Source organism: Aythya ferina (assembly GCF_964211825.1).
Source record: "Aythya ferina genome assembly, chromosome: 3".
Classification (NCBI taxonomy): Eukaryota; Metazoa; Chordata; class Aves; order Anseriformes; family Anatidae; genus Aythya; species Aythya ferina.
Window position 1 is genome coordinate 32916071 of NC_140298.1, and position 23165 is coordinate 32939235.

Below are 23165 nucleotides of genomic sequence, written 5' to 3' on the forward strand. Positions count from 1 at the left end.
GGTGCACGCATCTCATACAAATGCTGAAAGCTGAAGTTGAACGCTGAAGGTGTGAGTTGAAGGCTCAAACGTGCCCAGTTTAATGCTGAATTTGGAGGGCTGCCTGGAGAAGCGATTGCCTTGAAAGGCAACTGCTTGCCATCCAGACTGTCAGCAAGCTGGGCACGTACATTACAACCACCTCCAGGAACTGGAGATGGAAAAGTCATGATTAAATCTTTTAGGAAAATTCTGGGCAGGAAAATAAAATTGTTTACATTTAGCTAGTCCAGGATATATATGACCACTATGCAGATCACCCAGAGACAGCAGGTAAGGTGATACATATTTGAACATTGCATTTTTTTGCCTGAGTTTGAGAAATTCAAGTTTTAACAGCATTTGCATTTGGAGTGCCACTCCTAGTCAATCCTACCCATGCCCTGTACTGTGTTTTCTTCCTTTGCTACTCTGGCTCCCAAACAGCAGTTACCATTGCCGTATAAACACACAGGTTGCATACCAGCTCTTCATTTCTTCCTCTGCCAACCCAAAACATCCCTGTCCTCCAATTTCAGCTAACTTTCTTACAAGAAGGTAAAGGAACGGACCAGAACTATAAAAAGAACAAGCACGCAGACCAGCAGGGACAGATACAAGCAGCATGAACGCTGATCAGCCTTGCAATTGCCAAATTCCCTCACCACGCAGCTCTGACCATTCTTTTCACCATTACATTTTGAAATACTTGCACCAAACTTTTTCTGACACCCCACGCTCTTCTAAATGCCATAAAGTTTCCCCAGCTACTAAGAAACTTACACCATCTGTATTCCTGATGTGCAATATACAGTCGGCATCCCAGTTAGACATGAGAACAACAATACCAGGGGATTCCCCAGATACCCAGGGAAAGGCATGCACTCCATCTCAACAATGCAATGCCCAGAATCAAGAAAAGGGAGTAAGAATCTCAAAGGCTACTCCCTCCATATTCCAATTCATATGCAAGGACAGTAGCTCAGAGCTTGTACTCAAAATTCTTCCACTTTTCAACCCTAACCCCTTATCCCATCAGTGTCTGCATTCCATGTCCTACATCTGCTCTCATGCATACACTCTCCTTTTCCAAGTCCTCCTTCCTTACTGCAGCTTAAATCCTTCTTTCTCTGTCTTCTGTCTGAATTCATCCCCTCTCAATGACAGATCTACGATGTCACCTATTAAAACGTTTGTGTAACTTTCCACTCTCCCTCAATTTATATCCTCAAACTTCTGGAGAGAGCGTTTTAAGTGGGATAGGTCTGAAAACTTTATTAAAACTTTACTAGGTCACGTTGATCCCACATATCTGTTGTTTACTTTAGTTTGATCACACCGAGTTCCACTTTTTGGAAAACATCTGCATAATCCCAGCTTTTATCTTTCTCTAATTAACGTTAATTTTGTAAAGAGTAGTTCTAAAAAATAAAATCATCTTGTACACGTATCTTATGCTTTACACCATCATTTAAAAATAAGTAGTAGTGATGGTTGAGCACCTTTTGGTGGACAAAACCTTCCATCAAAAAAATATACACAATATACGGTCTGAGAATTGCCTACATTGGGCTTCAGCGTATGCCAGAGAATGCAAAATTCACGCTAAAGAGCTATATTAAATCATCTCATATTAACTCATCTTGTGTGAGCTGCTTCAGAGAGAAGGGTTTTCCCTTAATACAGTAACATTCTTGTAAGCAATCAAAAAAACCTATTTGGCTCAGCAGCTCAGCACTGGCTAACTTACCAGAGCATAATTTCAAAGATGAGTAATTTATCTATCCTTTTCCCTGAAATCAGAATTGGTAAGAAAAACATCAAGAATTTCTAACAATTTGCTGTGAAGACTACTGCAACTTAAGCCAGATGGGTGCAAAATAACACTGGAAGAATAGCGTTTGTCAGGAATAATGTTTCCATAAAGTTGGGTTTTGCTCATTTGTTTGCTTGTTTTCTAAAAAAAGAGTGGGAGGCTGCAGATCAAAAAACCCTGGTTCAAATTTTTCCAAGTCTAAACCACCAACACATTTGGCACTAAAAGTTTTGTTACAGCCCGCACAGGTTCACAGCCTACGACGGATATAGTGAAATGACTGACTGGCTGCTGATGAAACCAATTTGAGAAAGTTCTGCTGTTGCATCCCAGTCTGTCACCCCTTCAACTGTGGCCATGCCACTGTTCATCAAGCTACAACGTAAACTGACACGAACCATATTAAAAATCCATTCTATTAAAAAATTAATTATTTTCAACCTGGATCTTCTTAGCAATGCAATTTGCAGGGGTACTCCTCTCCCCGCCCCAACAATTTATAGGATTGAGACAATAGCAAACAACAGCCTAAAAACAAAAGGCCAGAGGCAAGCTTCTCAGCCCGGCTTAACTGTCAAATACAACATTATCTCCCCGGTCCATCAGGACAGATTACCTTCAAGTAACAAACAGCGCCCACCACTCACTGAATCTTCACTACACTCACCTGGGATCTCTTCTATGGCTACAGCTCCAAGAAACTGTACCACCACCAGAAAAGGGCACCTCCATTCTCTTTTGGGGTCCTGCCATGCAACGAATCATAGCAGGCCACATGTTTTTGTTGAATTAACTTTCAGCCAAATCAGGTCCTCGAATCAGCTCACCTCGCAACTTCAGAAATGCAAGTGTGAGTGCAAGGGAATGGGCAGAATATACAGCAGAGAGGGAAAACTGAGTGTACCGTTCCTTTTACTCGTACGCAAGCTGGATTAAGTGACCGTGGAATCATTGCCTAAAATATCGCAGTACGAAAATCGCTTCTTTCAGTGCAATAGAAACACGCAGTGAAACCACTACTTACCACAGGTAACAGTGATCGGAAAGAGGATCGCTGAAACAAAGAGCGACAACAAGAAGCCTACGTAACTCTATGCCGTTCGCTCAAAATAATAATAATATAAAAAAAAAGTACGGCTATGCACTTTTGTTTAGTAAAAAGGTGTTGGCATCCAAAGTGGTATTGCTTGAGACGCAACCCCCCAGTTTCACACGCCCGGATCAGATTTTTGTCAGGCTGAGTGCGAAGCCCTGAGCACCTTGCGCAGTTGCACCTACAGAGCAGCACCGACCAAAGAGTAACTCTCGGGCTAAGGATCTGTGCCAGAGCCTCCTCTGCAGGCTCAGAGGGGCAGGAAGAGCTTCAACACCTGGCTGAGGAGCGACCCTTTCCGCAGAGCACCACCACACACGGCGGTGCCGGGCGGGAGGCCGGCTGCATCCTCCTCCTTGGCACACGCCAGCCTCACCTCCCCGCCTTATCTAAAATGGCTCTGGCCGCCGGGGAGAAATCAAAACATAACGGAAAGCAGCAACCGGGCTCTGTGAGAACCGGGGGGGGGGTCCCACACAGGCAGGGCGAGGCCCCGGTGCCGGGCGCGGCCTCCCCGCGGCCTGACAGCCGGTTTGGGGGGGGGGGGTAGGGGTGCCCGGCGCTACTCACCCGGCCGCTGCCGTCTCCGTGCTCGCTGCCCCGGCGGCCCCCCCGGCCGCCCCCCGCTCCTCCGGGCGGCGACGGCAAGCGGCGGCTGCGGTGCGGCGATGGGGAGCGGCGGGAGGCGCCGCGGTGGCCCGAGGGCGAGCGGTGGCGGCGAGGCGGCGGAGAAGCGGCGGAGGGAGAAGGAGGAGGAGGAGGATGAGGAGGAGGAGGAGGGGGAGGAGGAGGAGGGGGGGGGGGAGGCCGGCCGCGGCCCGGCCCCGGCCCCGAGGTGCCGGAGCGGGAGGCGCGGGGCCCCGCCGAGCCGCTCTCCTTCAGCCGGTGCGAGGAAGACGACGACGACGACGACGACGGCCCGGAGCGGCCGCTGCCCGAGCGGTACATGATGGCGGCGACACGGGGGTCCCAGCGGCCTGCGCGGGCGCCCCGGCTCCCCTGACCCGTCCCCCCCCCCTCCTCCTCCTCTCTCCGCTCTCCGCTCTCCGCCGCCGCCAATCTCCCCCCCTCCCCTCCCCTCCTGCCCGCCCGCCCCGCGGCGGGGGCGCCCGCCCCCCCCCCCGGCGCGCGCACGCGCGTGCGCGCCGCCGCCTATCCCGGGCGCGCTCCCGAGCCCGGCGGCCCCGAGCGGCGGGGGCGGGGGGAGCCCCGGGAGGGGCGGGGGGGGAGGCGGGGACGGCCGCACAAAATGGCGGGCACCGGGCGGGGGTCACGTGGGGTGGGCGGGGCGGGGCGCGGCATGGCGGCTGAGGGGGAGAGCTCGGGGGGCTGCTGCCTCGGCTGGGCGCTTGGTGTGATCGGTGTAGGCGTGTAAGCGTCAAAAAGTGAAGGTTCCATGCAAAAATCCACTTCCCAAATTCGCTACCCTTTATATCTGGGTTAGGAATTAGAATAGGTTTATCTGTTAAACCTATTTTTGTCTTTATACGTCAATACCGCTTGCTTTCTTTGCTGGTGGTGAGGCAGTGGAGAAGGTTGCCCGGAGAAGCTGTGGGTGCCCCATCCTTGGAGGTGTTCAAGGCCAGGTTAGATGAGGCCCTGAGCAGCCTGATCTAGTGGGTCGCATCCTTGCCTGTGGCAGAGAGTTTGAAACTAGATGATCTTTGAGGTCCCTTCCAACCCAAGCCATTCTTGGGTATGCTAGTCCCGTGTATTTGAAGACCTACTCACTTTTGGTAGACTTTGTGGGGAAGGGGGGAATGTTATCCTTGTTTTTTTTTTTGTTTGTTTGTTTGTTTGTTTTTTTTTTTTTTTGAGAATGTATTTGCCAGAACATAACACACTATTTGAAGCACGCTACTTAAAGCAGCAGTAAAAAAAAAAAAAAAAAAAAAAAAAGAAGAAGAACATCAGGTTTATGGGTGGGGGTCTGTCTGGTAATACTACAAGGTATTTCTGCTGGAAGTGGTTAGGTACAACTGCATGCGAAAAGTAACTGCCCCACCTTGACATTTTCTGAGTGAGTGCACCACTACACAGGCTCAGGAAATAAGCTCAGCTATGCCAGTCATCAAAATAGGTAGGAGATATATAAAGACTATTATTTTCCGTTAACATTGTCTACTCTTCCCCCTTCTCTCCCATGGTTGTTAATGTTCATCTGTGACCTTAATTGAATTACAGGTATCCTGGGACATAAATTTTGCCTCTGAAGTGCCTAGCATTTTGCAGATCTGTTTCTAGTGTGTGGAAAATGTAACGATAGTGGAGACAATTAATACTGGACCTTTTCCAGCTAAGTACCCCAAGCAGCAGAGATGGTAACAGTTGGATAGGCACAGGGTTGTGTTTTATGAGAACTACAAAACTGATGTGTCTCTGGGGACTTCTCCTCTAGTTTTATACCGTAAATGGCGTCCAAACAGTTTCTTACCATAAGGAATATATATTAGCACATGTATTCTGATTTTTCATTAAAAGAAATGGCGTAATTTTTGTGCCTCGGTGTCTGTGACAAGTACTCAGTTTCAATGATTGAAATAAGTAAAAACAGCCTTAAAAAGGTGGGAAATTGATTCATTTGGCCTTGAATGTCTTTTCCACTCTGTTGCTTTCCTTAATCCATTAGTGGGTAATATTGGTGGTTGAGGGATGGTTGGGCCAGATGATCTTGGAGGTCTTTTCCAACCTTTATGATTCTATGAAAAAACGTTAAACCAGTTTGATTTCAAAACAGTCAAAGGTAAAAAGCCGTAAAAGCAGGAAAACCACTACGTTCTTTTTTCTTTTAATGTCGGGTTCTATATAAAGGAAGGCATATAATATCTAAAATCTCTCCTAAATTCTAGAACACTTGAATACTTGTTAACTTTCTTTTGGCCTTGTATCCAAAGGAGGTCTAAAGGAGGTATCTTGGTGGCTTATGGTGATAGATTTAAGTAGTGTTTGGAAGGTGAAGGAATCCAGACGCCACTGACATCAGAAAATTCACTGAAACTTCACTATGTGCCAGCAAGTAAACTGGGGGAGGGAGGAATGGAAAAAAGAAGCAAAGAGTGTATGTGCTATAGTGTTTTGTTTTGTTTTGTTTAAATAAAAGGTCAGAGAAAAATTCCATTTGTTAGCGAAACATACTTGACAGACTAGTGCTCCTTGACATTTTGTAGCACCCTGTTATCTTACTGAACATCCTTTTATAACGACTAGACTCATTCTGTACCTGCTTTAGTGTCCTTTTTCCGTCATGCCTTACTGAATCAAGTTCTTAAGGGACTGAGCACTCACGGTTAGAATTCAGTTAAATTAATACTAAGATTAGTACTAAAATTTGGGCCCAATGGCCCAGAGGAAGTTGAGGGTTCTCATCTCTTTGCAAGAAAAAGTGCTACAGTCTGCTCCGGGATTTGAAAAAATGAGTCAAGGTCCTCACCTGCTTTGTAGAGGTTTGTAATACTCATGCAACTGATGGTCCAGTCTCTCATCGGACAGAGGAGGTGCCAGTCAGTCTGCTCTGCTACCAGTTCATCTCCCAGACTGCTCTTTGGAATTCCAAAGCTCATCTCAGTCAGAGGAACTTGCAATTAGCTGCTGCTTGGAGCTGCTTAGCTAATTGGAAGCTGAGGGCAAAGTTGGGGTAATAAGGTGCCTCTGAGTTCTTGCTTGGCCTCAAGGAAGAAAGTCACAGGAACAAAAGGTATTGAGAAATAGAAGAACAGAATAAGAAAAGTTAGCAGGAGCTCTATATGAGCAAGTAAACAGTAATCAAATCTAATATTAAGTCAGGTTAATTTGAGGTTAAAAAAAATAGTATAGAGAAAAATGTGTCAATTACATTTTTATTTTTTTATTTTATTTTATTTTATTTTTTTTTACCTTCGTACATCTAAGTCAAGAACAGATCCAGGGGTGTGAGGCAGCCATGCAGCACTACCTCTAATGTTAAAATGCTGGGTTTCTAGTAAGAAGACAGGCAATTTCTGTATTTTTTGAGAAAATGAGTATTCTTGTGAGAAAGTGCAGTGGAAGATACTCCTCTCTATTTTGAACTTTGCTTTCCAGGGAAAAAAAAAAATAATAATGCAGTGTGAAAAATGTATGTTGTGTCTTCAGGTCCAGGCCAAGCAACCCATTCATAAAAAATTTTGGGCTGAGCCAAGTAATCAAGCCATTCTTGGTCATGATGTCATGGAATCTGAGGATGGTTCCACTGATAGGAGAACCCTGGCCGCAAGCACAGAAAATGCATCCAAATAGACAATTGCTTTCAGAGATCTTATATCTCTAATTACAAGGTTGATATTTCTGAATTTCAGGCTTGTCTAGACTGGCTTCTGTTTCAGTTCAATATTTACTTTTAGCTGGGAAGTGGGATGGGTATGGAGCCTACGCTCCTTCTCTGACTCCCCAGCCCAGGGAGGGGTATTAAGTAATCTGTTACAAAATAAATTCATAAGAGACTTGGGGGACAGTCTCCCTTTGCCAGATTGCTTTTCCTCATTGTAGATATTTCAATCTAGACTGAAAAACTCAAGTCAAATTTTATTCATTGTCTATTAGCCAGAGTTGGACTGTGGGGGTGGATTAAATCAAACCTGGTGTGTTTTTTGTTTTTTTCCATTTGAATGCTCTGATTCTTTGATAAATATCAGGTGCATGATTATTTATAGTATGCAAGGTACTTTGTAACTGATACACCCACAAGCCTGTATTTCACATGGCACATCTTAAATCGGTCAAATATGTAGCAGTAAATGTCACAGGCAGCAATATTCGGGAAGAGGGGAAATAGCCGACAGGAAGCATGAAAATGAGGAATGTTTTAGATGCTGGCCTTGCTCATATTTAAATATATTTAGGCAGAATGAGCACCTGTGATTTCAGATCAGTTAGGTTGGTTTAATATTCTCAGTGGCACATGAAAGCTGTCCATCTTTCAGTCCATGTGGGGAAGTTCATGGTTTTGAACATTAAAAGAGAGGTTAGGAGAGATGAGCAAGCAAAAGCAGCACACAAAATGAGAATGCCAGAATACAATGTGGTTGAAGTGAAAAACTTGAGAGTGAGTAATTCAAGGGAGCGGGAATGCTCTTTGTCCTGATACATGAGAACTTCTTTAGTGTCTTACAAAGTTTACAAAGTCAGGGGGAGGCTTTTTCCCCCCATCTGGAATGAAATAAAATACTGGAACAATGAAATCTGAAAGCTTCACTTGTGCGCAGCTCATGCTCCATCCTCATATCTGATCTGTTTTAAGAACTTGCTCCTTTCATTTTTTGAAGGGAGACTTCTTTGAGTGTAAAGAACGTAATACTTGCTATCAAGGCCTCTACAGGAAGGTTTACTGTAGAAACCTTTGAACAGCCTATGGGAGAAGGACCGGCTGATCCAAATGCACCTAGCATACAGATCAGTAGCTTACTCGAACACAAAAAGGCAGCCTTACAACTCTGGCACACAAGTGAAGATTGCTTTCAGGACGGTGAGAAATCAGAATCCTCAAAGACAACAATTAAACAAGAAGATATATATATATATATATATATATATATATATATATATATATATATATATATATCTTTAGGAAAACAGCACTATGCTAGAAGATTGACCTGCACCTGAGTAGAAATTCTGGCCCCTCTTCAGGTACATATATTGTAAGGCAATAAGGGCTCTCAGTAACAAATATCTCAGTGAATGTTTCCTTCTTGTTCCTCTTTGTAGTACAGTCTTCATACCAATTAGGTCTCTGTGCAGGACTCTGAGAACAGGAGTAGTATGTCTTCAGTCTCCACCTGGAAGCTGATTTTCTGATATAATGGTGGGGGCCTGGTCCCGAAAATCTGTGGAGAAGATGGAAATCTGACAAAGCATGACCAAAAGAAAAAGACCTTTTCTCACGTGGCAAGAACAAGATCAGAGAAGAGCAGCCTGGTGTGGAAGGAGTTTCTGAACTCGTGTGGGATTCCTGTAGGGATGGCAGATGCCCTTCACAGGTCTTCCCATATTTTCTCCTGCTCTATAAGCTCACAGCAAAAGCCTTGTGGTGGTGCCAGCTGCTTACTACTGTGCCTTTCTCTCCTGCTTCTTTGAAGGAAACTATGATTAGAGGGTACTGTGGCCTCTAAGCATTTGCTTTTATCTCTGCTGTCTCTCCTCTGACCGGATTGCTTTGTCTTCCTAGACAGGAATGCCACTGACATTTTGCTTTTTTGGCACCCTGCTGATAACACTCCCAAGCTCTGCGAATGAGTTATTGTCCCTCTGAAGAGCTGTGTGCTGAAAGTAAAATGGTGCTACCTGTGATGAATTACTCATCACAGTATCCATGAATTACTCAGGGATACACTCATTTTCCCTGGCAAGAGAGATTGCTGAGGGAAGGTTTGGGAAAATGAATTACTTGGAGCACCTGCCATAATATCGCCAGCAGCAGCTCCAATTGCCAGGCTGCGTGCTGACTTCACTGAACACACTTAATGTATAGCAATTTGGAGGGGTTAGGGCTGGGTGTCTTCCCATGCTGTTGCCTCAGATGGGAAGCCGAGCATTTACCCGATTTCACACCCATTTACGAGCCAAGATACCGCCGCCAGGGGGGGCACGGGGCGGCCTGGGCAGGGCATGGCCACGGCGTGGGGCAGAGGTTGGGGTTGGGGCCGGGGCAGGCCGCGGGGCCGGGGTCTCGCCATGGCTCCCGGCCCCGGGGGCGGCGGGGCGCGGGCATGGGGGGCTCGGCCGGGCCGGGCCGGGGCGAACGGGCCGGGGGTGTTGTAGGGCCGGCAGTGCTGCTGCTGGCCCTACACGGCCCGGTGTGAGTCCCTGTGGAAGGATGAGGGCGATGGGGGCTCGTGGGGGCAGCTCGCTGTGTTTTGCTGAGGGGCGCAGGCGGGCGGGTGCGTCCCGGGGTGAGCCCTGAGGGAAATCCTCAGCCGGGAAGCGAGCTGGGAGCCCCAAATTGCCAGAGCTGCGAGGTGACCTGAGGAGACAGCATAACTCGAGCTGGGACTTGATGAGTGTGCAGAGGGGGTGATAACAGAGCCCAGCCTGGACTGCGCTCTCCAGGAAGCTGTTTCCAGTCCTAGGTTCACTTCTTATCGCAGTCCGCCCCGGCTGGGGCTGAGCTGGGCCCGTGCCTCACGCTCCTTTCCCTTTCCTCCCCTAGGAGCTCCCGGCAAGAGATGGAGAACATCCTGACGGGCTTGTGCGGCACCAGCCCCGAAGACCCGCTCCCGCTGTGGGTCCGTGGCAGCATCGGCCACTGCTTTAATCAGCTGACATTAAACGCGATTCCTCACGCCATCCTCGCGGCAGTCAGCGCCTGCTTCCTTGGCACTCCCAGGTATGACAACCGACTCGTCTTGCTCTTCATTATTGTGCAGGGCAGGAGGCGGGGTGGAAAACTGGAAATTAGCTCTCTGTAATGTACTGGGTATGTCCGTGGAGAACAACATGATATTGCAATGCTATTACGTTTGTCAGCATCTGTCCTAATTCGGAGTACTGTGTCCAGCTCTGGTCCCTCCACTGCAAAAAGGAATCCGGAGAGAAAAGAGAGGATAGTGAGGAAAAAATAACAGAAAATAAGTGAAAAGAATTTCAGTGAATGGGGATCGGGAAAACTGGGGGGTCTTACGGGAGAGTGTATAAACCCAAGGTGGCATGGAAGATGTATGTAAGGTAATAAATAAGTGGTTCAGAGAAACAAAATAGTTTTCCTGTTTACTCTCTCGAATCTGTAAACATGACAATGTTCACTGATACTGAAAGGCCGCAAATGATAATGAAGCAAGTGATACTGAAATCCTTTGTTGGGCAATAGATAATGGACTTAAACAACATCACTGAAACCAGGAGTGAGAAAAGAAAATCCTTCTGGAGGAAATATCACAAAGATGAGAGAAATCAAGGATTAGAAATGTAACACAAGGAATCTGATCATCAAGATGTTAAATATACTTTTCTGTTAATCTTCAAGGACTGGAGTCTGATTTGACCACAAAATATCACAGCTGCAAACAAAAGTATGTAGATAAAGGCTATTCATGGTATCTGAGTCTCTGGTATCGATTTTTTACTGGACTTTATTGACCTGCTCTAGTTTAGCAACACCTACACCCTGAAAAGGTTACAAATCTAGGGAAGGGAATACAAAGGTTACAAATTGGGAAGTGAATACAAAGAAATTAAGAATGAACAGATAAGGAGGGGAAGAGAGGGGAAGGAAAGGAGAGTGTTGACTCTTCTTGTCATGAGATGTGATGGAATACCAACTGTGAAGTTTTTTCTGCTCTTTCCCCCTCTAGATCTGGCTCTGGGGTGCCTCGCCGGCCAGGCTGGAGATGCAGAATTGCTGCTTCTTTTATACTCGCTGCCCTGTTCCTTGCGGATATAATCCCAGCCACCATTTCTCAGCAGGAGCTGGGCCCTGCATACCTGGAAGTGCTGGCCGATGGCATCGCCGCACTGACGTGGCTCACTCACGGCATCGCTCTGCTTATGCTCTGCAGGTCCATTCATGGCTCTTCCAGGGGCCCTGCAGCCCTGGCTCTCCTCACCCTCTTACCCCTCCCTTCTCTCATCATCACGCTGGTCTGGTACTGCCAAAGCGGGACAGCTTGGTCCCCTGCCCACCCTGCTGTCTCCTCCAGGTTCACCATTCTCTGTCTGCAGCTGGCATCTCTGCTGGTGTATGTCATTAGCTACCTCGTACCCACCACAGAGAGGCACGAATTCCTCTCCATCAATAGCTCCTGGCCGCAAGACCAGCTCATCTCAGAGCCAGGCACCTCCGTGTTGGTTCAGCAGCGAGTGGCAGAAGATGGGGAGAGCTGGCTCTCACGCTTCTTTTACGCTTGGATGAACCCTCTCATGGAACGTGGCTATCAGTGGAAGCTGAACCAGCCACAGGACGTCTATCTGCTTCCTCGCCAGCTCCAGGCTGCCAGGGTTTGCGATCGCTTCTATGCCTGCTGGCAGAAGAAGGCAGCTCTGCACCAAGTAGAGGAGGAGACGGTGTCTCTTACCAGCCCAATCATTGCTCCGGGCGACGGGAGTAGCGATGTCCGGGACAGCTTGCACCGTGCCCAGGAGCCTGTGAGACTCTTCTCAGTGCTTCATGCGGTCTTTGGGCTTCGTTTCTACTCGCTGGGACTTCTCAAGCTGGCCGGCAGCCTGCTGAGTTTCTCGGGCCCTCTGCTTCTGAACCTGCTGGTGAACTTCATGGAGTCGCGGCAGGAGCCCCTGAGCCACGGGGTGCTCTACGCGCTGGGGCTCTTTGCTGGCTCCTTCCTGGGCGCTCTCCTGCGCAACCAGTTCAGCCACGAGGTGAACAAGATGACGCTGATGGTGCGGGCTGCCGTCATCTCTGCCATCTACCGCAAGGCCCTGCGTGTGGGCGGCACCAGGCTTTCCCGCTTCACCGTGGGTGAAATCGTCAACTTCATGAGCACGGACGCCAGTAGGTTGGTCAACTTCTGCCTCAGCTTCCACGAGGTGTGGAGCCTGCCCTTCCAGTTCGCCATTACCCTTTACCTCCTCTACCAGCAAGTAGGGGTGGCCTTTCTGGGAGGCCTGGCCTTGGCACTGCTGCTTGTGCCCATCAACAAGGTCATAGCCAACCGCATCATGATGAGCAACAAGGAGATGCTGCAGCACAAGGACGCGCGGGTCAAGGTGAGGGGCAGCTGCTGGCTCTCTGAATTTGTCACGGTATTCTCTGGAGCATTGGCTTCTTGGCCCCTTGTGGCGAATCCCAAGTGAGCGAATTGAGTCGCAACTGTTGGGAAAAGTGCTGGAGGGGGCGCACGTGTAAGTGGTTCAAAAGGATTTCGGGGTGAGGCATGTTCACCACCTGCAAGATAGCAAACCTCTAATGTTTGCCTCACCCCCTGGGCAAATTAAAGTTCCCTTGCAGGTTCCTTTTCCACGTGTAATAGTTAACGTGGGTCGCCTGATTGCTTCCTTTAGAGAAGCTTCAGTTCTGTTACTCAAGTAATGCTGTCAGTGGCGAGGTATCTTGCAGTCTGGACAAACGCAACAATCATGGATGTAGTGGTTTTATTTTGCTCCAGCTTGGCACCCTCAGTCAGCTCTTCCACAGCTGTTTGGAGCCTGTGAAATATTTATCTTCCTAACAGAAGGTGCATCTAGTGCTGGACCTTCTCCAGCTGTTGCAAGAGTGGTTTGCTAAGCGAACTCTTCCTTACTGGTTTTCTTTCATGTCAGGCACAGGCACATCTCAGCTGGCTCTGCACACGCTGACCTGAGAGCAGGAGCGAGAGGGGAAAGTGCTGCAGGGCTACCTGAGCTGCTGGGTGCGAGCCAGCTGGGCTCTGGACACAGGCTAGCTGTGAAGTTGGGTAGTGTTGTGCCTTTTCCTGAACCTTACACAGCACAGGGAGCTGAGCAAGCTGCTGGCGCGAGAAGGGGCAAAGTTCTCAGTAGCTGCCACTTGAGTTCCTGCCTCTGTTAGCAATAATAAATGGCTCCTGGTAGCTCTAGCCTGGCCCTTAGCAGGAGGCAGCTGCAAACCTGGGCCCAGCCCAGATGCCTCGCTGGCGTTTGGCGTGTTGGGCAGACTGGTTACTGGATGTGATTTTCCCCTGTGCCTGCAGCTAATGACCGAGTTCCTCAGAGGCATTCGTGTGATCAAGTTTTATGCCTGGGAGAAGCACTTCAGCACCAGGATAAATGCCTGCCGGGCTCAGGAGCTGCAGAAGTTGCGAGCCATCAAGTACCTGGATGCCGTGTGCGTGTACCTGTGGGCAGCGCTGCCTGTTGTTGTCTCCATCGTCATCTTCATCACGTACGTCCTGTTGGGTCACCAGCTCACTGCCACAAAGGTGAGTGAAGGAGGAGATCCCGAGTCAGATACCTCAGAGCTCTAACTAGGAGACTAGGCAGAGCCCTGAGACATCTTCTCTGGGAAATGAACACATCCTGGATCTCCCTCCAGCTCTTCAGGCTCTCATTGGTGAAGCTGTTTGAAGAGCACAAGATGCCAGGGAAGTGCAGCCTCCAATTTACGTTTCTTCCCTTACTCGTGCAGGTCTTCACGGCGTTGGCCCTTGTAGGGATGCTCATCCTCCCCCTCAACAGCTTCCCGTGGGTGCTGAATGGGACCTTGGAAGCCAAAGTTTCCCTGGATCGAATCCAGCGTTTCCTTGAACTTGAGGACCAGGACCTGGAAGCTTATTATGCCCTAGGTAATGGGGCAGGATGCTGCTTGGGGCTCTGGGCAGGAGGTGTTCGGAGCAGAGAGCATTCCTCTTCACCAAACGTAGGCCATTGCTTGTCCCTAAAGAGCCCCATAGCGTGCCTCTGGAACAAGCTGCTCCCTCCCCCATCCAAAGGTCTGCCAATGAAGCCTTCAACAACCTCATCTTGGCCTGGCAGAAAGGTTTGGGTGCGTGCCCTCTCCTAAACCATTGCTGCTCCCTTTCTCTCCTTCCTTGCCATTTACCAGCTCCCTTTCACCTTCAGCAATGAGAGAACCAGGTTACCTTTACAGTGCCTCCCTGAGAGTGTCTCATTCCGGGGTTGGTCCAGAGCATCCTGGCTGTGCCCTTTCCCTGCCTCTTCCATTTGGGAACAAAACTGATAGCGTTTGTTATATCAGGTCCTTGTCATTCTCTGTCCTTCTCACCGTGGTGTTGCTTTTCCCTTGCAGGTAGCCCTTCAGGTATTGCTTCTGCCATAGAGATGCGAGGGGCAGATTTTTCATGGGCACCAGTCAAAGAAGAAAGCAGCAGCCAGCCCTTACCCACAGGCACTCTGCAGCTGCACATCGAGAACCTCTCGGTGAGAAAGGTGAGCAGGAATGCGGGAGGAAACAGAGGAAATGGCACTAGAGGAGCTGGGGTGATGTGTTTTTTTGGTCTTGTGAGCCATATATCAAGATCTCTTGGAAAAAATTCTTGGAAAGAAAGCTGTCAGCTTATAGGCTCAGGAAACCTGGCCCAGCCAGCACTCAGCTCACCAGGTTGCTCCTTTTCATTCCCCTTAACAGGGGATGCTCCTGGGAGTCGTTGGCAAGGTCGGCTCTGGCAAGAGCTCTCTGCTTGCAGCCATCACCGGAGAGCTCGTTAAGTAAGTAACCCAAAGGCATCTCCCTGCCTGCTCCCTCCACGCCACGGCAGGCAAGGACCGTCCAGAGCTGCCCGCATTTACAGGTCATTTTGATCTGCTGATAGCTCCCCTGTGTTGCCTTTCCATCCACCCATCTCCGGTGTGCTTGCAGACAGGGCGGGTGTGTGTATGTGTGTGACCTGGAGCAAGGATTCGGTCTGGCCACGCAGGAGCCTTGGATCCAGTTTGCCACTGTGCGGGAGAACATCCTGTTCGGGCGGGACTACGATGCCAGGCTGTACGAGGAGGTGCTGGAGGCCTGCGCCCTCTCTGAGGACCTGAACGTGAGTGCCTGAACTCTGAACTCTGAACCTTCCTGGGCCTCCTCGGCCAGCTTTTGCATCCAGCCGGAGCCTCACTCTGTGCTGAGTTCTTCATCCTGGGGAAAGATGTTCTTGCAACCGTGTGGTCCTCCCACCAGGAGTGCCTGTATTCTGGGTTTGAAGCCTGTGGCTGCGTTAGCCAGTGAACTTTGTGTTACACCTGGTAGGAAACTTGCCTCTTCCTCTGGGTTTGTAAACTGGAGCCCAGTTTTCTGAAGTGTCGAGCACCAGAAGTTCCTGTTTACTTCAGCAGAAGTTGTGAATACTGTGTAGTATAAAGTATTTAATTGAGAACTTGTAGGCATTGCCCGTGGAATTTGTTCCTGCCTATTGAAACTCAACTGCTTTTCCTGTTTGGATGGGCCCTGGAGTTATTTTGTTGAAGGCACAGCTACTGCTCTCCCAGAAAAATCCTAGGCACATTTTGAGAGTCATCTCAGACCAGAAGTTGCTCAATGGGTGGCTCAGATGTGGCCACCTGCTGGAGTCTAAGGGACTGTGTTGACACAGAGGTTGCCAGTTGTCTGCAGAAGCAGGGTGTGTGCTGTTGCATTGTTTCGTTTCTGCTAAGAGGTCACCCTAAGGAGTTACTGCCCGAGTCAGGAGAGGGATCCCAGCGTCCTGATCTCGAGTCCCCAGTAGCTTCGTGTCCCTTTTAACTGGATTTTCTCGAATGTTTCAGATTTTACCAGCGGGTGACCAGACAGAGGTGGGCGAAAACGGCGTGACGCTCAGTGGGGGACAGAAGGCTCGGATAGCCCTTGCCAGAGCTGTTTACCAGGTAAAGAGCAAAGCAGCTGTGCCGTGCCCCCTGCCAAGGCAGATGCAGAGAAGCTGGAAGCACGCAGCTGTGCCGTGCGCTCTGGCAGCACGTCTTAAACCACACGGGGCTGGCCTAGAGGTGCTGGCAGTGTGCCGTGCTGAGGCGCTTGCACTCTGCAGCACTGCCTGCTCAGGCAGGGCCAGGGGCTGAATCCCTGCCTTTTGCCTCTCTCAGGAGAAAGAGCTTTACCTCCTGGATGATCCCCTGGCTGCTGTTGATGCAGATGTAGCCAATCATCTAATGCGGAAATGCATTCTTGGAGTCCTCCGACACAAAACCAGGATCCTCTGCACCCACAGGACTGAGTTTTTGGAGAAGGCTGATGCCTTGGTGTTGATGGACAATGGCAGGATAGTCAAGACAGGTACAGTGGCTGTCTTTGCAGGCATCCGTTTGTGCCTGCGGGCTAGTTTTGAATGGCTTGAGCAAAGATGGCCATGAAGGAATAGGAGTAACTAGTGGGAAACCCAGAGAGGGATAAAGAGCTTGAGGACACTGCACATGAGCAAAGGAGGCAGTGTGGAATGGAGCGTGCAGATGCACAGGTAGAGACATGGGGAGCTGATAAGGCAGAAAGCTGTGGCAGGATGCATGGAGCAGAACCTTCAAGGATGCAGGTGCTTTGAGAGGAAATATGGGATGTCACGACAGAGCAAAACCAGAGCAAAGGGCCGTTTTGTAGCTGGAGCCTGTTCCTCTCAGTCTCTGAAGCATTTGTGTGTCTCTCTTTGCAGGCCCACCAGCTGATATCCTGCCACTTGTGGAAGCTATCCCCAAATTCAAGGACGTGGACAAGAGGCAGAAGGACAAAGGTCTGTACCTGGCAAGCTTGGGGGTGGCTGGGACAGCAGAGCTCAGCTGAGCGCCCCGGCAGAACCTCTACCTGCTGGCTGCTGGCCTGAAGCAGAGCTCCCAGCTCCCTGCTGTGCTGTGGCAGCGCTGATCTGTGGGCGGTCTGTTCACAGGGGGGGAGGAGGCCTAGGTGTGATCGGGTGTTGGTCTGGAGCAGTGTTTGAATCTGCTTTTTCATTTGTGGTCCAGATCTGGATGAAAGCCTGCCAGAATTGGTGCACCTACCTTGAAAGGGGAGAGAGGAGGGAGGAAAAGTCTTCCTCGTAGCCTAGATTTGTTCCATGTGCAGCAAGGAGCAGCTCCAGGAGGTACTTACATTGCACTGACCTTTGCGTTTGCTTCTATCCCCACAGCCCCTGATGAGCAAAGCCAAGAAGAGGACATAGAGACAGAGGCAGAAGAATCATCCCAGGACAAACATCTCCTCCACAAGGAGGAGGAGAAGAAAGAAGGGGCAGTGGCTTTCCAGGTCTACAAGGCTTATTGGTTGGCAGTGGGCAGCTGCTTGGCGTTATCCATCCTCTTCTCACTGCTCCTGATGCAAGGTGAGGCAACGAGCCAGGAGCACGTCTCTCTTTAGATGTTCCTCTCCTCTTGTTTCCTGGCTCTGTGGAGTCCAGGGAAGGAAAGAGACTGGGGATTTCATTGCTCTCTCTGCACCAGGAAGACAAACTAAAGTAGCATGGTGGGGACAGGAGGGGGGAATACGTGGGAACTGGCTCTTGCCTCTCATTTGCTGCTGCAGTTGCATGTCAGCTCCTTTAGCAGTGAGTGAGCTCCTGGCAGTTCCCTTGCTCCTGCTGTGCTAGGAACAGTGCAGAGTGAACACAAGGGAAGACTGGGCAGTGAGACAAAACCAAAAGCTGCCCACCTACTTCCCTTCCAGCTTTTCTGCTTTGTATTTGCTGACTTGAAGGTTGAATCCCTCTTTATAGTCTGTCTCTCTCCGTAGCATCCAGAAACATCTCGGATTGGTGGCTCTCACATTGGATCTCCAGCATATCCCAGACACCAAATACCTCTGTGACGGTCTGCGCAGCGTCCCTGCCATCTGTGGAGCTGCTTCTCTTCTCCACTGTGGGGCTTGTGTAAGTGAATACTGGGTGGGTGATGCCAAAAAAAAAAAAAAAAAAAACCTCCCATTTTACCCTTGTGCATTCAAATATCCTTCTGGAGACCACCCCACTGCAGGGGATCCGCATGGCTGCTTTGAGGAAGATGGCCTGCTCCTGATGCCCTGTCTGAGTTTACTGCCATAGGGACCTTGGCAGATTGATAACCTTCCTCCTTCCCTGTTTTAGCTCCCCCGTGCAAGCTCTGGACACAGCCCCAGTCCCTTCCAACGCTTCAGCGGATGTGAATTTCTACCTGATGGTTTACGGGAGCATTGCAGGAGCCAACTCCCTCTTCACCATTTTTCGGGCCTTCCTCTTTGCGTATGGCACCATCCGTGCTGCCGTTGTCATCCACAACCGGCTGCTCCAGAGGGTTGTAAAGGTAATGGTCAGAAAGTCCAGGGCAGGCTGGGGTTCCTGCAGGTCGTTCTGCCGTGCTGTTCTTCTCATAGTCCAGGAGTGAAGGTGTGAGAGATGGCTTTCTGCTGGCAGGAGCTGATGAGCTCTTGATTTCTTGTTCCCTTGTCACCAGGCCACCGTCACCTTCTTTGACACCACGCCGACGGGCCGCATCCTGAACCGCTTCTCCTCAGACCTGTACTGCGTGGATGACACCTTGCCCTTTATCCTCAACATCTTCCTGGCCAACATGTACGGGCTGCTGGGCATGCTGGTCATCATCACCTACGGCCTCCCCTGGATCGGCCTGGTCTTACTCCCTCTGGCTGCCCTCTACTTCTCCATCCAGCGCTACTACCGGCGCACCTCGCGGGAGCTCAAGCGCCTTTACAGTCTCACCCTGTCCCCCATCTACACCCACTTCTCAGAGACCCTCTCGGGACTGAGCAGCATCAGAGCCATGCGGGCAGCAGAGAGGTGCGTGGAAGGGAACAGCACGCGGAGAGCCAAAATTTGGGCTCTATAAACCAGCACTGTCCTGAGGTGGGGCAGGTTACGGGGTGGTGGGAATGCCCCTGGTGTGGGGTTGAGTGGGGCGCAGTCTGGTGTGAGCCTCTGTTGTGCTCCTGCCAGGTTTGAGTTGGAGAATCAGCTGCACCTGGAGCAGAACCAGCGCTGCCTCTTTGCCAGCAACACGGCGGTGCAGTGGCTGGACATCCGCTTGCAGATGATCGGGGTCGCCGTGATTACTGCTATCGCAGCAATCGCCATCATCCAGCACCAGAAGGAGCTGGGAAATCCAGGTGGGCTGCCAGGAATTGTTCCGTCCCCACCCTTGGGCTGTGGCCCAGGGGTTCCTGTCTCCCAGTCCTCTCCCTTTATCAGACATCCAGAGCTCCCACTCACTGTCACTCTGCCTGTTTCCTTCAGCTCCTGTTCCTCCTCCTGCATGTCCCCCTCCTAGAGCTGGATCCCAGACTCCAGAGCACTGACTTCTCCCCTGTTTCTTTGTCCTGCCACCAAGATCCCAGCTCTTTCCCTGACGTTAACCCTCTTGTTTATGTTTTTGTCCTCTCAGGACTTGTGGGCCTGGCGCTCTCATATGCCCTGTCAGTCACAAACCTTCTCTCGGGCCTCATTTCCAGCTTCACTATGACAGAAACCATGATGGTGAGTGTGGAGCGGACAGAGGAATACACTACAGACATCCCTGTGGAGCCCCAGGATAAAGTGGTCCAGGTAAAAGCTTTAAGACGTTCTCAGGGACTGGCCCTGTGCCCTGCACTTGCCTCCAGGTGGAGGTGAGAAGGTTCCGGTGTGCAGGGAGGGCCCTCACCTACAGAATCTGTTTTGAGCATTTGTCCTTTACCAGTGCATCCCAAGGGGAACCTCAGGCAGGAGGTGTGGAAGACTAGGATGACAGGAAGAGCAGAAGAGCAGAAAGGGGTGGTAGGGCTAAGATGCGAGGGAAAAACAGGCATAGAAGGGGCTGGAAACAGAACTGAGACTCTTCGAAAGCCAAGCAACAGCCCAAAGGGGTGGATGGGGCTTGGTCTGCGTGAAGGTGAGTCTGTCTCACTCTGGTGTGCCCCTTAGGTTGCTGCTGACTGGCCAAGCAGGGGGCTTGTGGAGTTCCAGCACGTGGTCCTGGCCTACCGAGCGGGCCTGCCCAACGCACTGGACGGAGTGAGCTTCACCGTGTACCCCGGAGAGAAGGTGGGGGTCGTGGGGCGCACAGGATCTGGAAAATCCACTCTTTTCTTGGCACTTTTCCGTATGCTGGAGCTGAAAGCAGGCCGGATTCTCCTGGATGGTGTTGACAGCCGGCTGGTGGGCTTGGAGGAGCTGAGGTATGGGGGTCTGAGCAGAGCAGGGGGCAGCCCAGGGGGGGCAGGAAGCCGAGAGCTGTCGGTGGTCAGATGCCAAAAGGAAGAACGAGGAGGAAAGGGCTTTCTGCCTGGGCACCCTCTTGTCTTATGAGCTGCTCTGTTGTTATTGTAGAGCTGTGCTGAGGAAACCAGGCTGAGCATGTGATCCATGCCCTGCATCTGTCTCTAAACTATGCAGAGAGACTAACCCAGGAAAAAAAAAAAAAAAAAAAAAAAACAATAAATAGGACTTTGATTTTCTGCAGAACCCACCCCACGAGCTCTCGGCTCTCCTCTGCTTGCAGGTCTAGGCTGGCCATCATCCCCCAGGATCCGTTTTTGTTCAGTGGCTCCATCCGGGAGAACCTGGACCCTCAGGGAAAGAGGACGGACGCCGAGCTCCACGAGGTGCTGGAGCAGTGCCACCTGCGGGACGCGGTCACCCGCATGGGTGAGTGAACGCGGCGTGGCGAGGCCGCTGAGCCCTGCTCCTGGGAGAGGGGAGGAGGCCTCAGCTTGGGCAGGGAGCTGAGGAGAAGAGGGAGAAGAGGCTGGGCGTGCGGCAGGGAATTGTTTGGGGCCATCCTGCTTGCCTCCTGCAGGTGGCTTGGACAGCGAGCTGGGAGAGAGAGGAAAGAGCCTGTCTGTGGGACAGAGGCAGCTGGTGTGCCTGGCAAGAGCCCTCCTCACACAGGCCAAGGTGAGTGCCTGCTGGTGGGGCGTGGAGGGGATGGGGTGGGCTCTGCTGCCCTCTCAGGCTGGCCCTGGGCGGGGATTTGGGGTCTCGCAGAGGGCACGTGGCAGCTCCCCTTCGCGCTCTGTCCCGGGCAGGTGTTGTGCATCGACGAGGCCACGGCCAGCGTGGATCAGCAGACGGAGCAGCTGCTGCAGCAAACCATCCGCCAGCGCTTCGCTGACAAAACCGTGCTGACCATTGCTCACAGGTAGAGAGGCACCGGCGTGCTGTGGTTCTGCCTGCCGGGGCGAGGAGCAGGGAGAAATGTCCCGCAGGAAGGAGCAGGTGTCTGTGGCTCAGTAGAGGGCACTGCAGGACAGCCAGCGGCGAAGGGCTGCAGCCAGCTTCTGGCCAGAGGAGGCAGAACGCCCTAATTCTGCCTGCCAAAAACCCTGATGCCGATGCTGGCTGGCTAAGCGTTGCCCAGGCAGGAGAGGGCAGCAGTGCTTGCTCCACGGAGAGATTTAAAGTAGGAGTAGGGGCAGAAGATGGTTACAGGCAGGACAAAACACAAATACCGTGGATACTGAGACGGGATGGGTGAGTTTTAGGCAGTCTCTGCCCAGAGTATTCTCACAGCTGCCAAGCGGAGAAGAATTCGGAGGGGTGTGCAATTGTGCGTAGGGTGTTATAAAGGGAACTGCTTCCCAGCGCAAAGGTTAGCACGGAAATAAAAGTCAGACGGGCACAGGGCTTGTGTCCTGCGGCACAGAAGGCAGCGTGGGGGGTTTCTCCTCCGCTTCCCTAACGTGTGGCCCGGCCTCTCCGCAGGCTCAACACCGTCTTGGACTCGGACCGCGTGCTGGTGATGCAGGCCGGCAGAGTGGCGGAGCTGGGCTCGCCCAGCAGCCTGAGGCAGAAGGAGGGCTCCTTGTTCCAGCGCCTCCTGCGCAGCGGGCAGCTGTGACCTCCCCGGCGGCCCCTCTGGCTCCCTGCAGGGCCGGGAGCCGCTGAGGTGAGAGCAATCGCTGAGGTGAGAGCAATCGTGTGTCCTCAGGGACGGGAGCGTGGCACGGCGACGTGGCACCATCCTGCCTTTAGTAGGAGCGGGTGCTGAGGGCCGTGCAAGCCTGGCTGGTGGGGCGCTGTTCACCTCCAGGGCTTCCCTTTGAGATTTCAGAGGGCTTTTCTGTTCGCTGAGGAATCAGTGACTCCTAGGCTGAGACCGAGTCTCACACGTGTTTAAAATAAAGTGGAAACGTCCTTGTGAAGCTCTGTTGTTTGGGTCCCTGTCCCCTGTGCCCCCCAGACATTGTTCCTTGTGAGCTACAGGAGTGGTGCCCTCTTTCCCCAGAAAAAACCCTGCCTGCTCCCTGAGTGCTCCAAATACCCCACAAGGCTGCACCCAGGAGCCTTGCGTCCCTTTCTCCAGCTTACAGAGGAGAAAACTTTCCCCAGAACATGATTACACCGAAGGCCCCTAGGGCTAGCTTATTCCAAACCATTTTTCCTAGGGGAACTCCCTGTGGCTCCTGCCCTGCTCCCAGCTGCACAAACACATGGCTTCTTTCAGTTTTACGATCGATTTGCTCTTCCCATCAGCATTCTTGGACTCACTTTTGCATTTTCCCCTTCTCCAGAGTGCTCTGAGGCAGCACGTAGCACGTACACACTTCTGCTGTGCCGTCCTGAGGCAGGATCCCTCTCCTTCCTCTCAGGCAGCCCACAGGAGCCATCCCCACCCCCTGCGGCCCAGGTCCCCTCTTTGCTCAGTGCCCCTGATAACCTTGGCTTCCCGAGCCAAGCAGCCTCCGATTTTCGGAGGCATCGAGGTCAAAGAGACCCTGGGAAGGTCCCCGGAGCTCTCCCAGCAGCACAGTGCCAGGGCAGAGAAGCCAAGGGCTTCCAGGCAGCGAAAATGTTGTGGGGGCTTGGGCCAGAGCATGGGGCAGAACAAGCCCTGCCCCATGATCTGGGTTTGTGCTTCTGAAGGCAGTGATGGGGGTACTCAAAAGCAACCTGATCTGATCGGAAATGATGCCCAGAGGTTCCTTCA

General features: G+C 51.3%; 2 protein-coding genes across 11 annotated transcripts in view; one reads left to right on the forward strand and one right to left on the reverse strand.

The window, feature by feature from the left end:
* The window catches only part of ZNF318 (zinc finger protein 318), a 25959-nt gene extending 21986 nt beyond the window's left edge, over positions 1–3973 (reverse strand). For 2 of the 3 annotated variants that reach the window (XR_014691718.1, XR_014691719.1), the window contains exon 1: positions 3498–3973. Coding sequence is in view for 1 of the 3 variants with exons in the window: in XM_084515140.1 (XP_084371266.1) it covers positions 3498–3875 (378 nt within the window). In the remaining 2 variants the exon portion in view is untranslated. The remainder of the gene's footprint in view (positions 1–3497) is intronic. The other variant, XM_084515140.1, reaches the window with a different exon arrangement.
* On the forward strand, positions 3758–22380 carry ABCC10 (ATP binding cassette subfamily C member 10). Of its 8 annotated transcripts, none has more exons than XM_084515145.1 (22): positions 3758–3869; positions 10090–10266; positions 11231–12599; positions 13541–13768; positions 13975–14131; positions 14596–14735; positions 14935–15014; positions 15166–15337; positions 16059–16157; positions 16374–16563; positions 16934–17011; positions 17405–17596; positions 18004–18139; positions 18353–18548; positions 18699–19042; positions 19199–19368; positions 19644–19804; positions 20162–20415; positions 20739–20884; positions 21036–21133; positions 21265–21377; positions 21941–22380. In XM_084515145.1, exons 2-22 carry the CDS (start codon positions 10106–10108, stop codon positions 22074–22076), a joined length of 4620 nt encoding a protein of 1539 aa, XP_084371271.1. In that variant the 5' UTR covers positions 3758–3869; positions 10090–10105; the 3' UTR covers positions 22077–22380. The 8 variants fall into 8 exon arrangements, with proteins under 8 accessions (XP_084371271.1, XP_084371272.1, XP_084371268.1 ...); XM_084515146.1 differs by lacking the exon at positions 3758–3869 and adding an exon at positions 4811–5007; XM_084515142.1 differs by lacking the exon at positions 3758–3869 and adding an exon at positions 7006–8920.
* Positions 22381–23165: the final 785 nt, after the last annotated feature.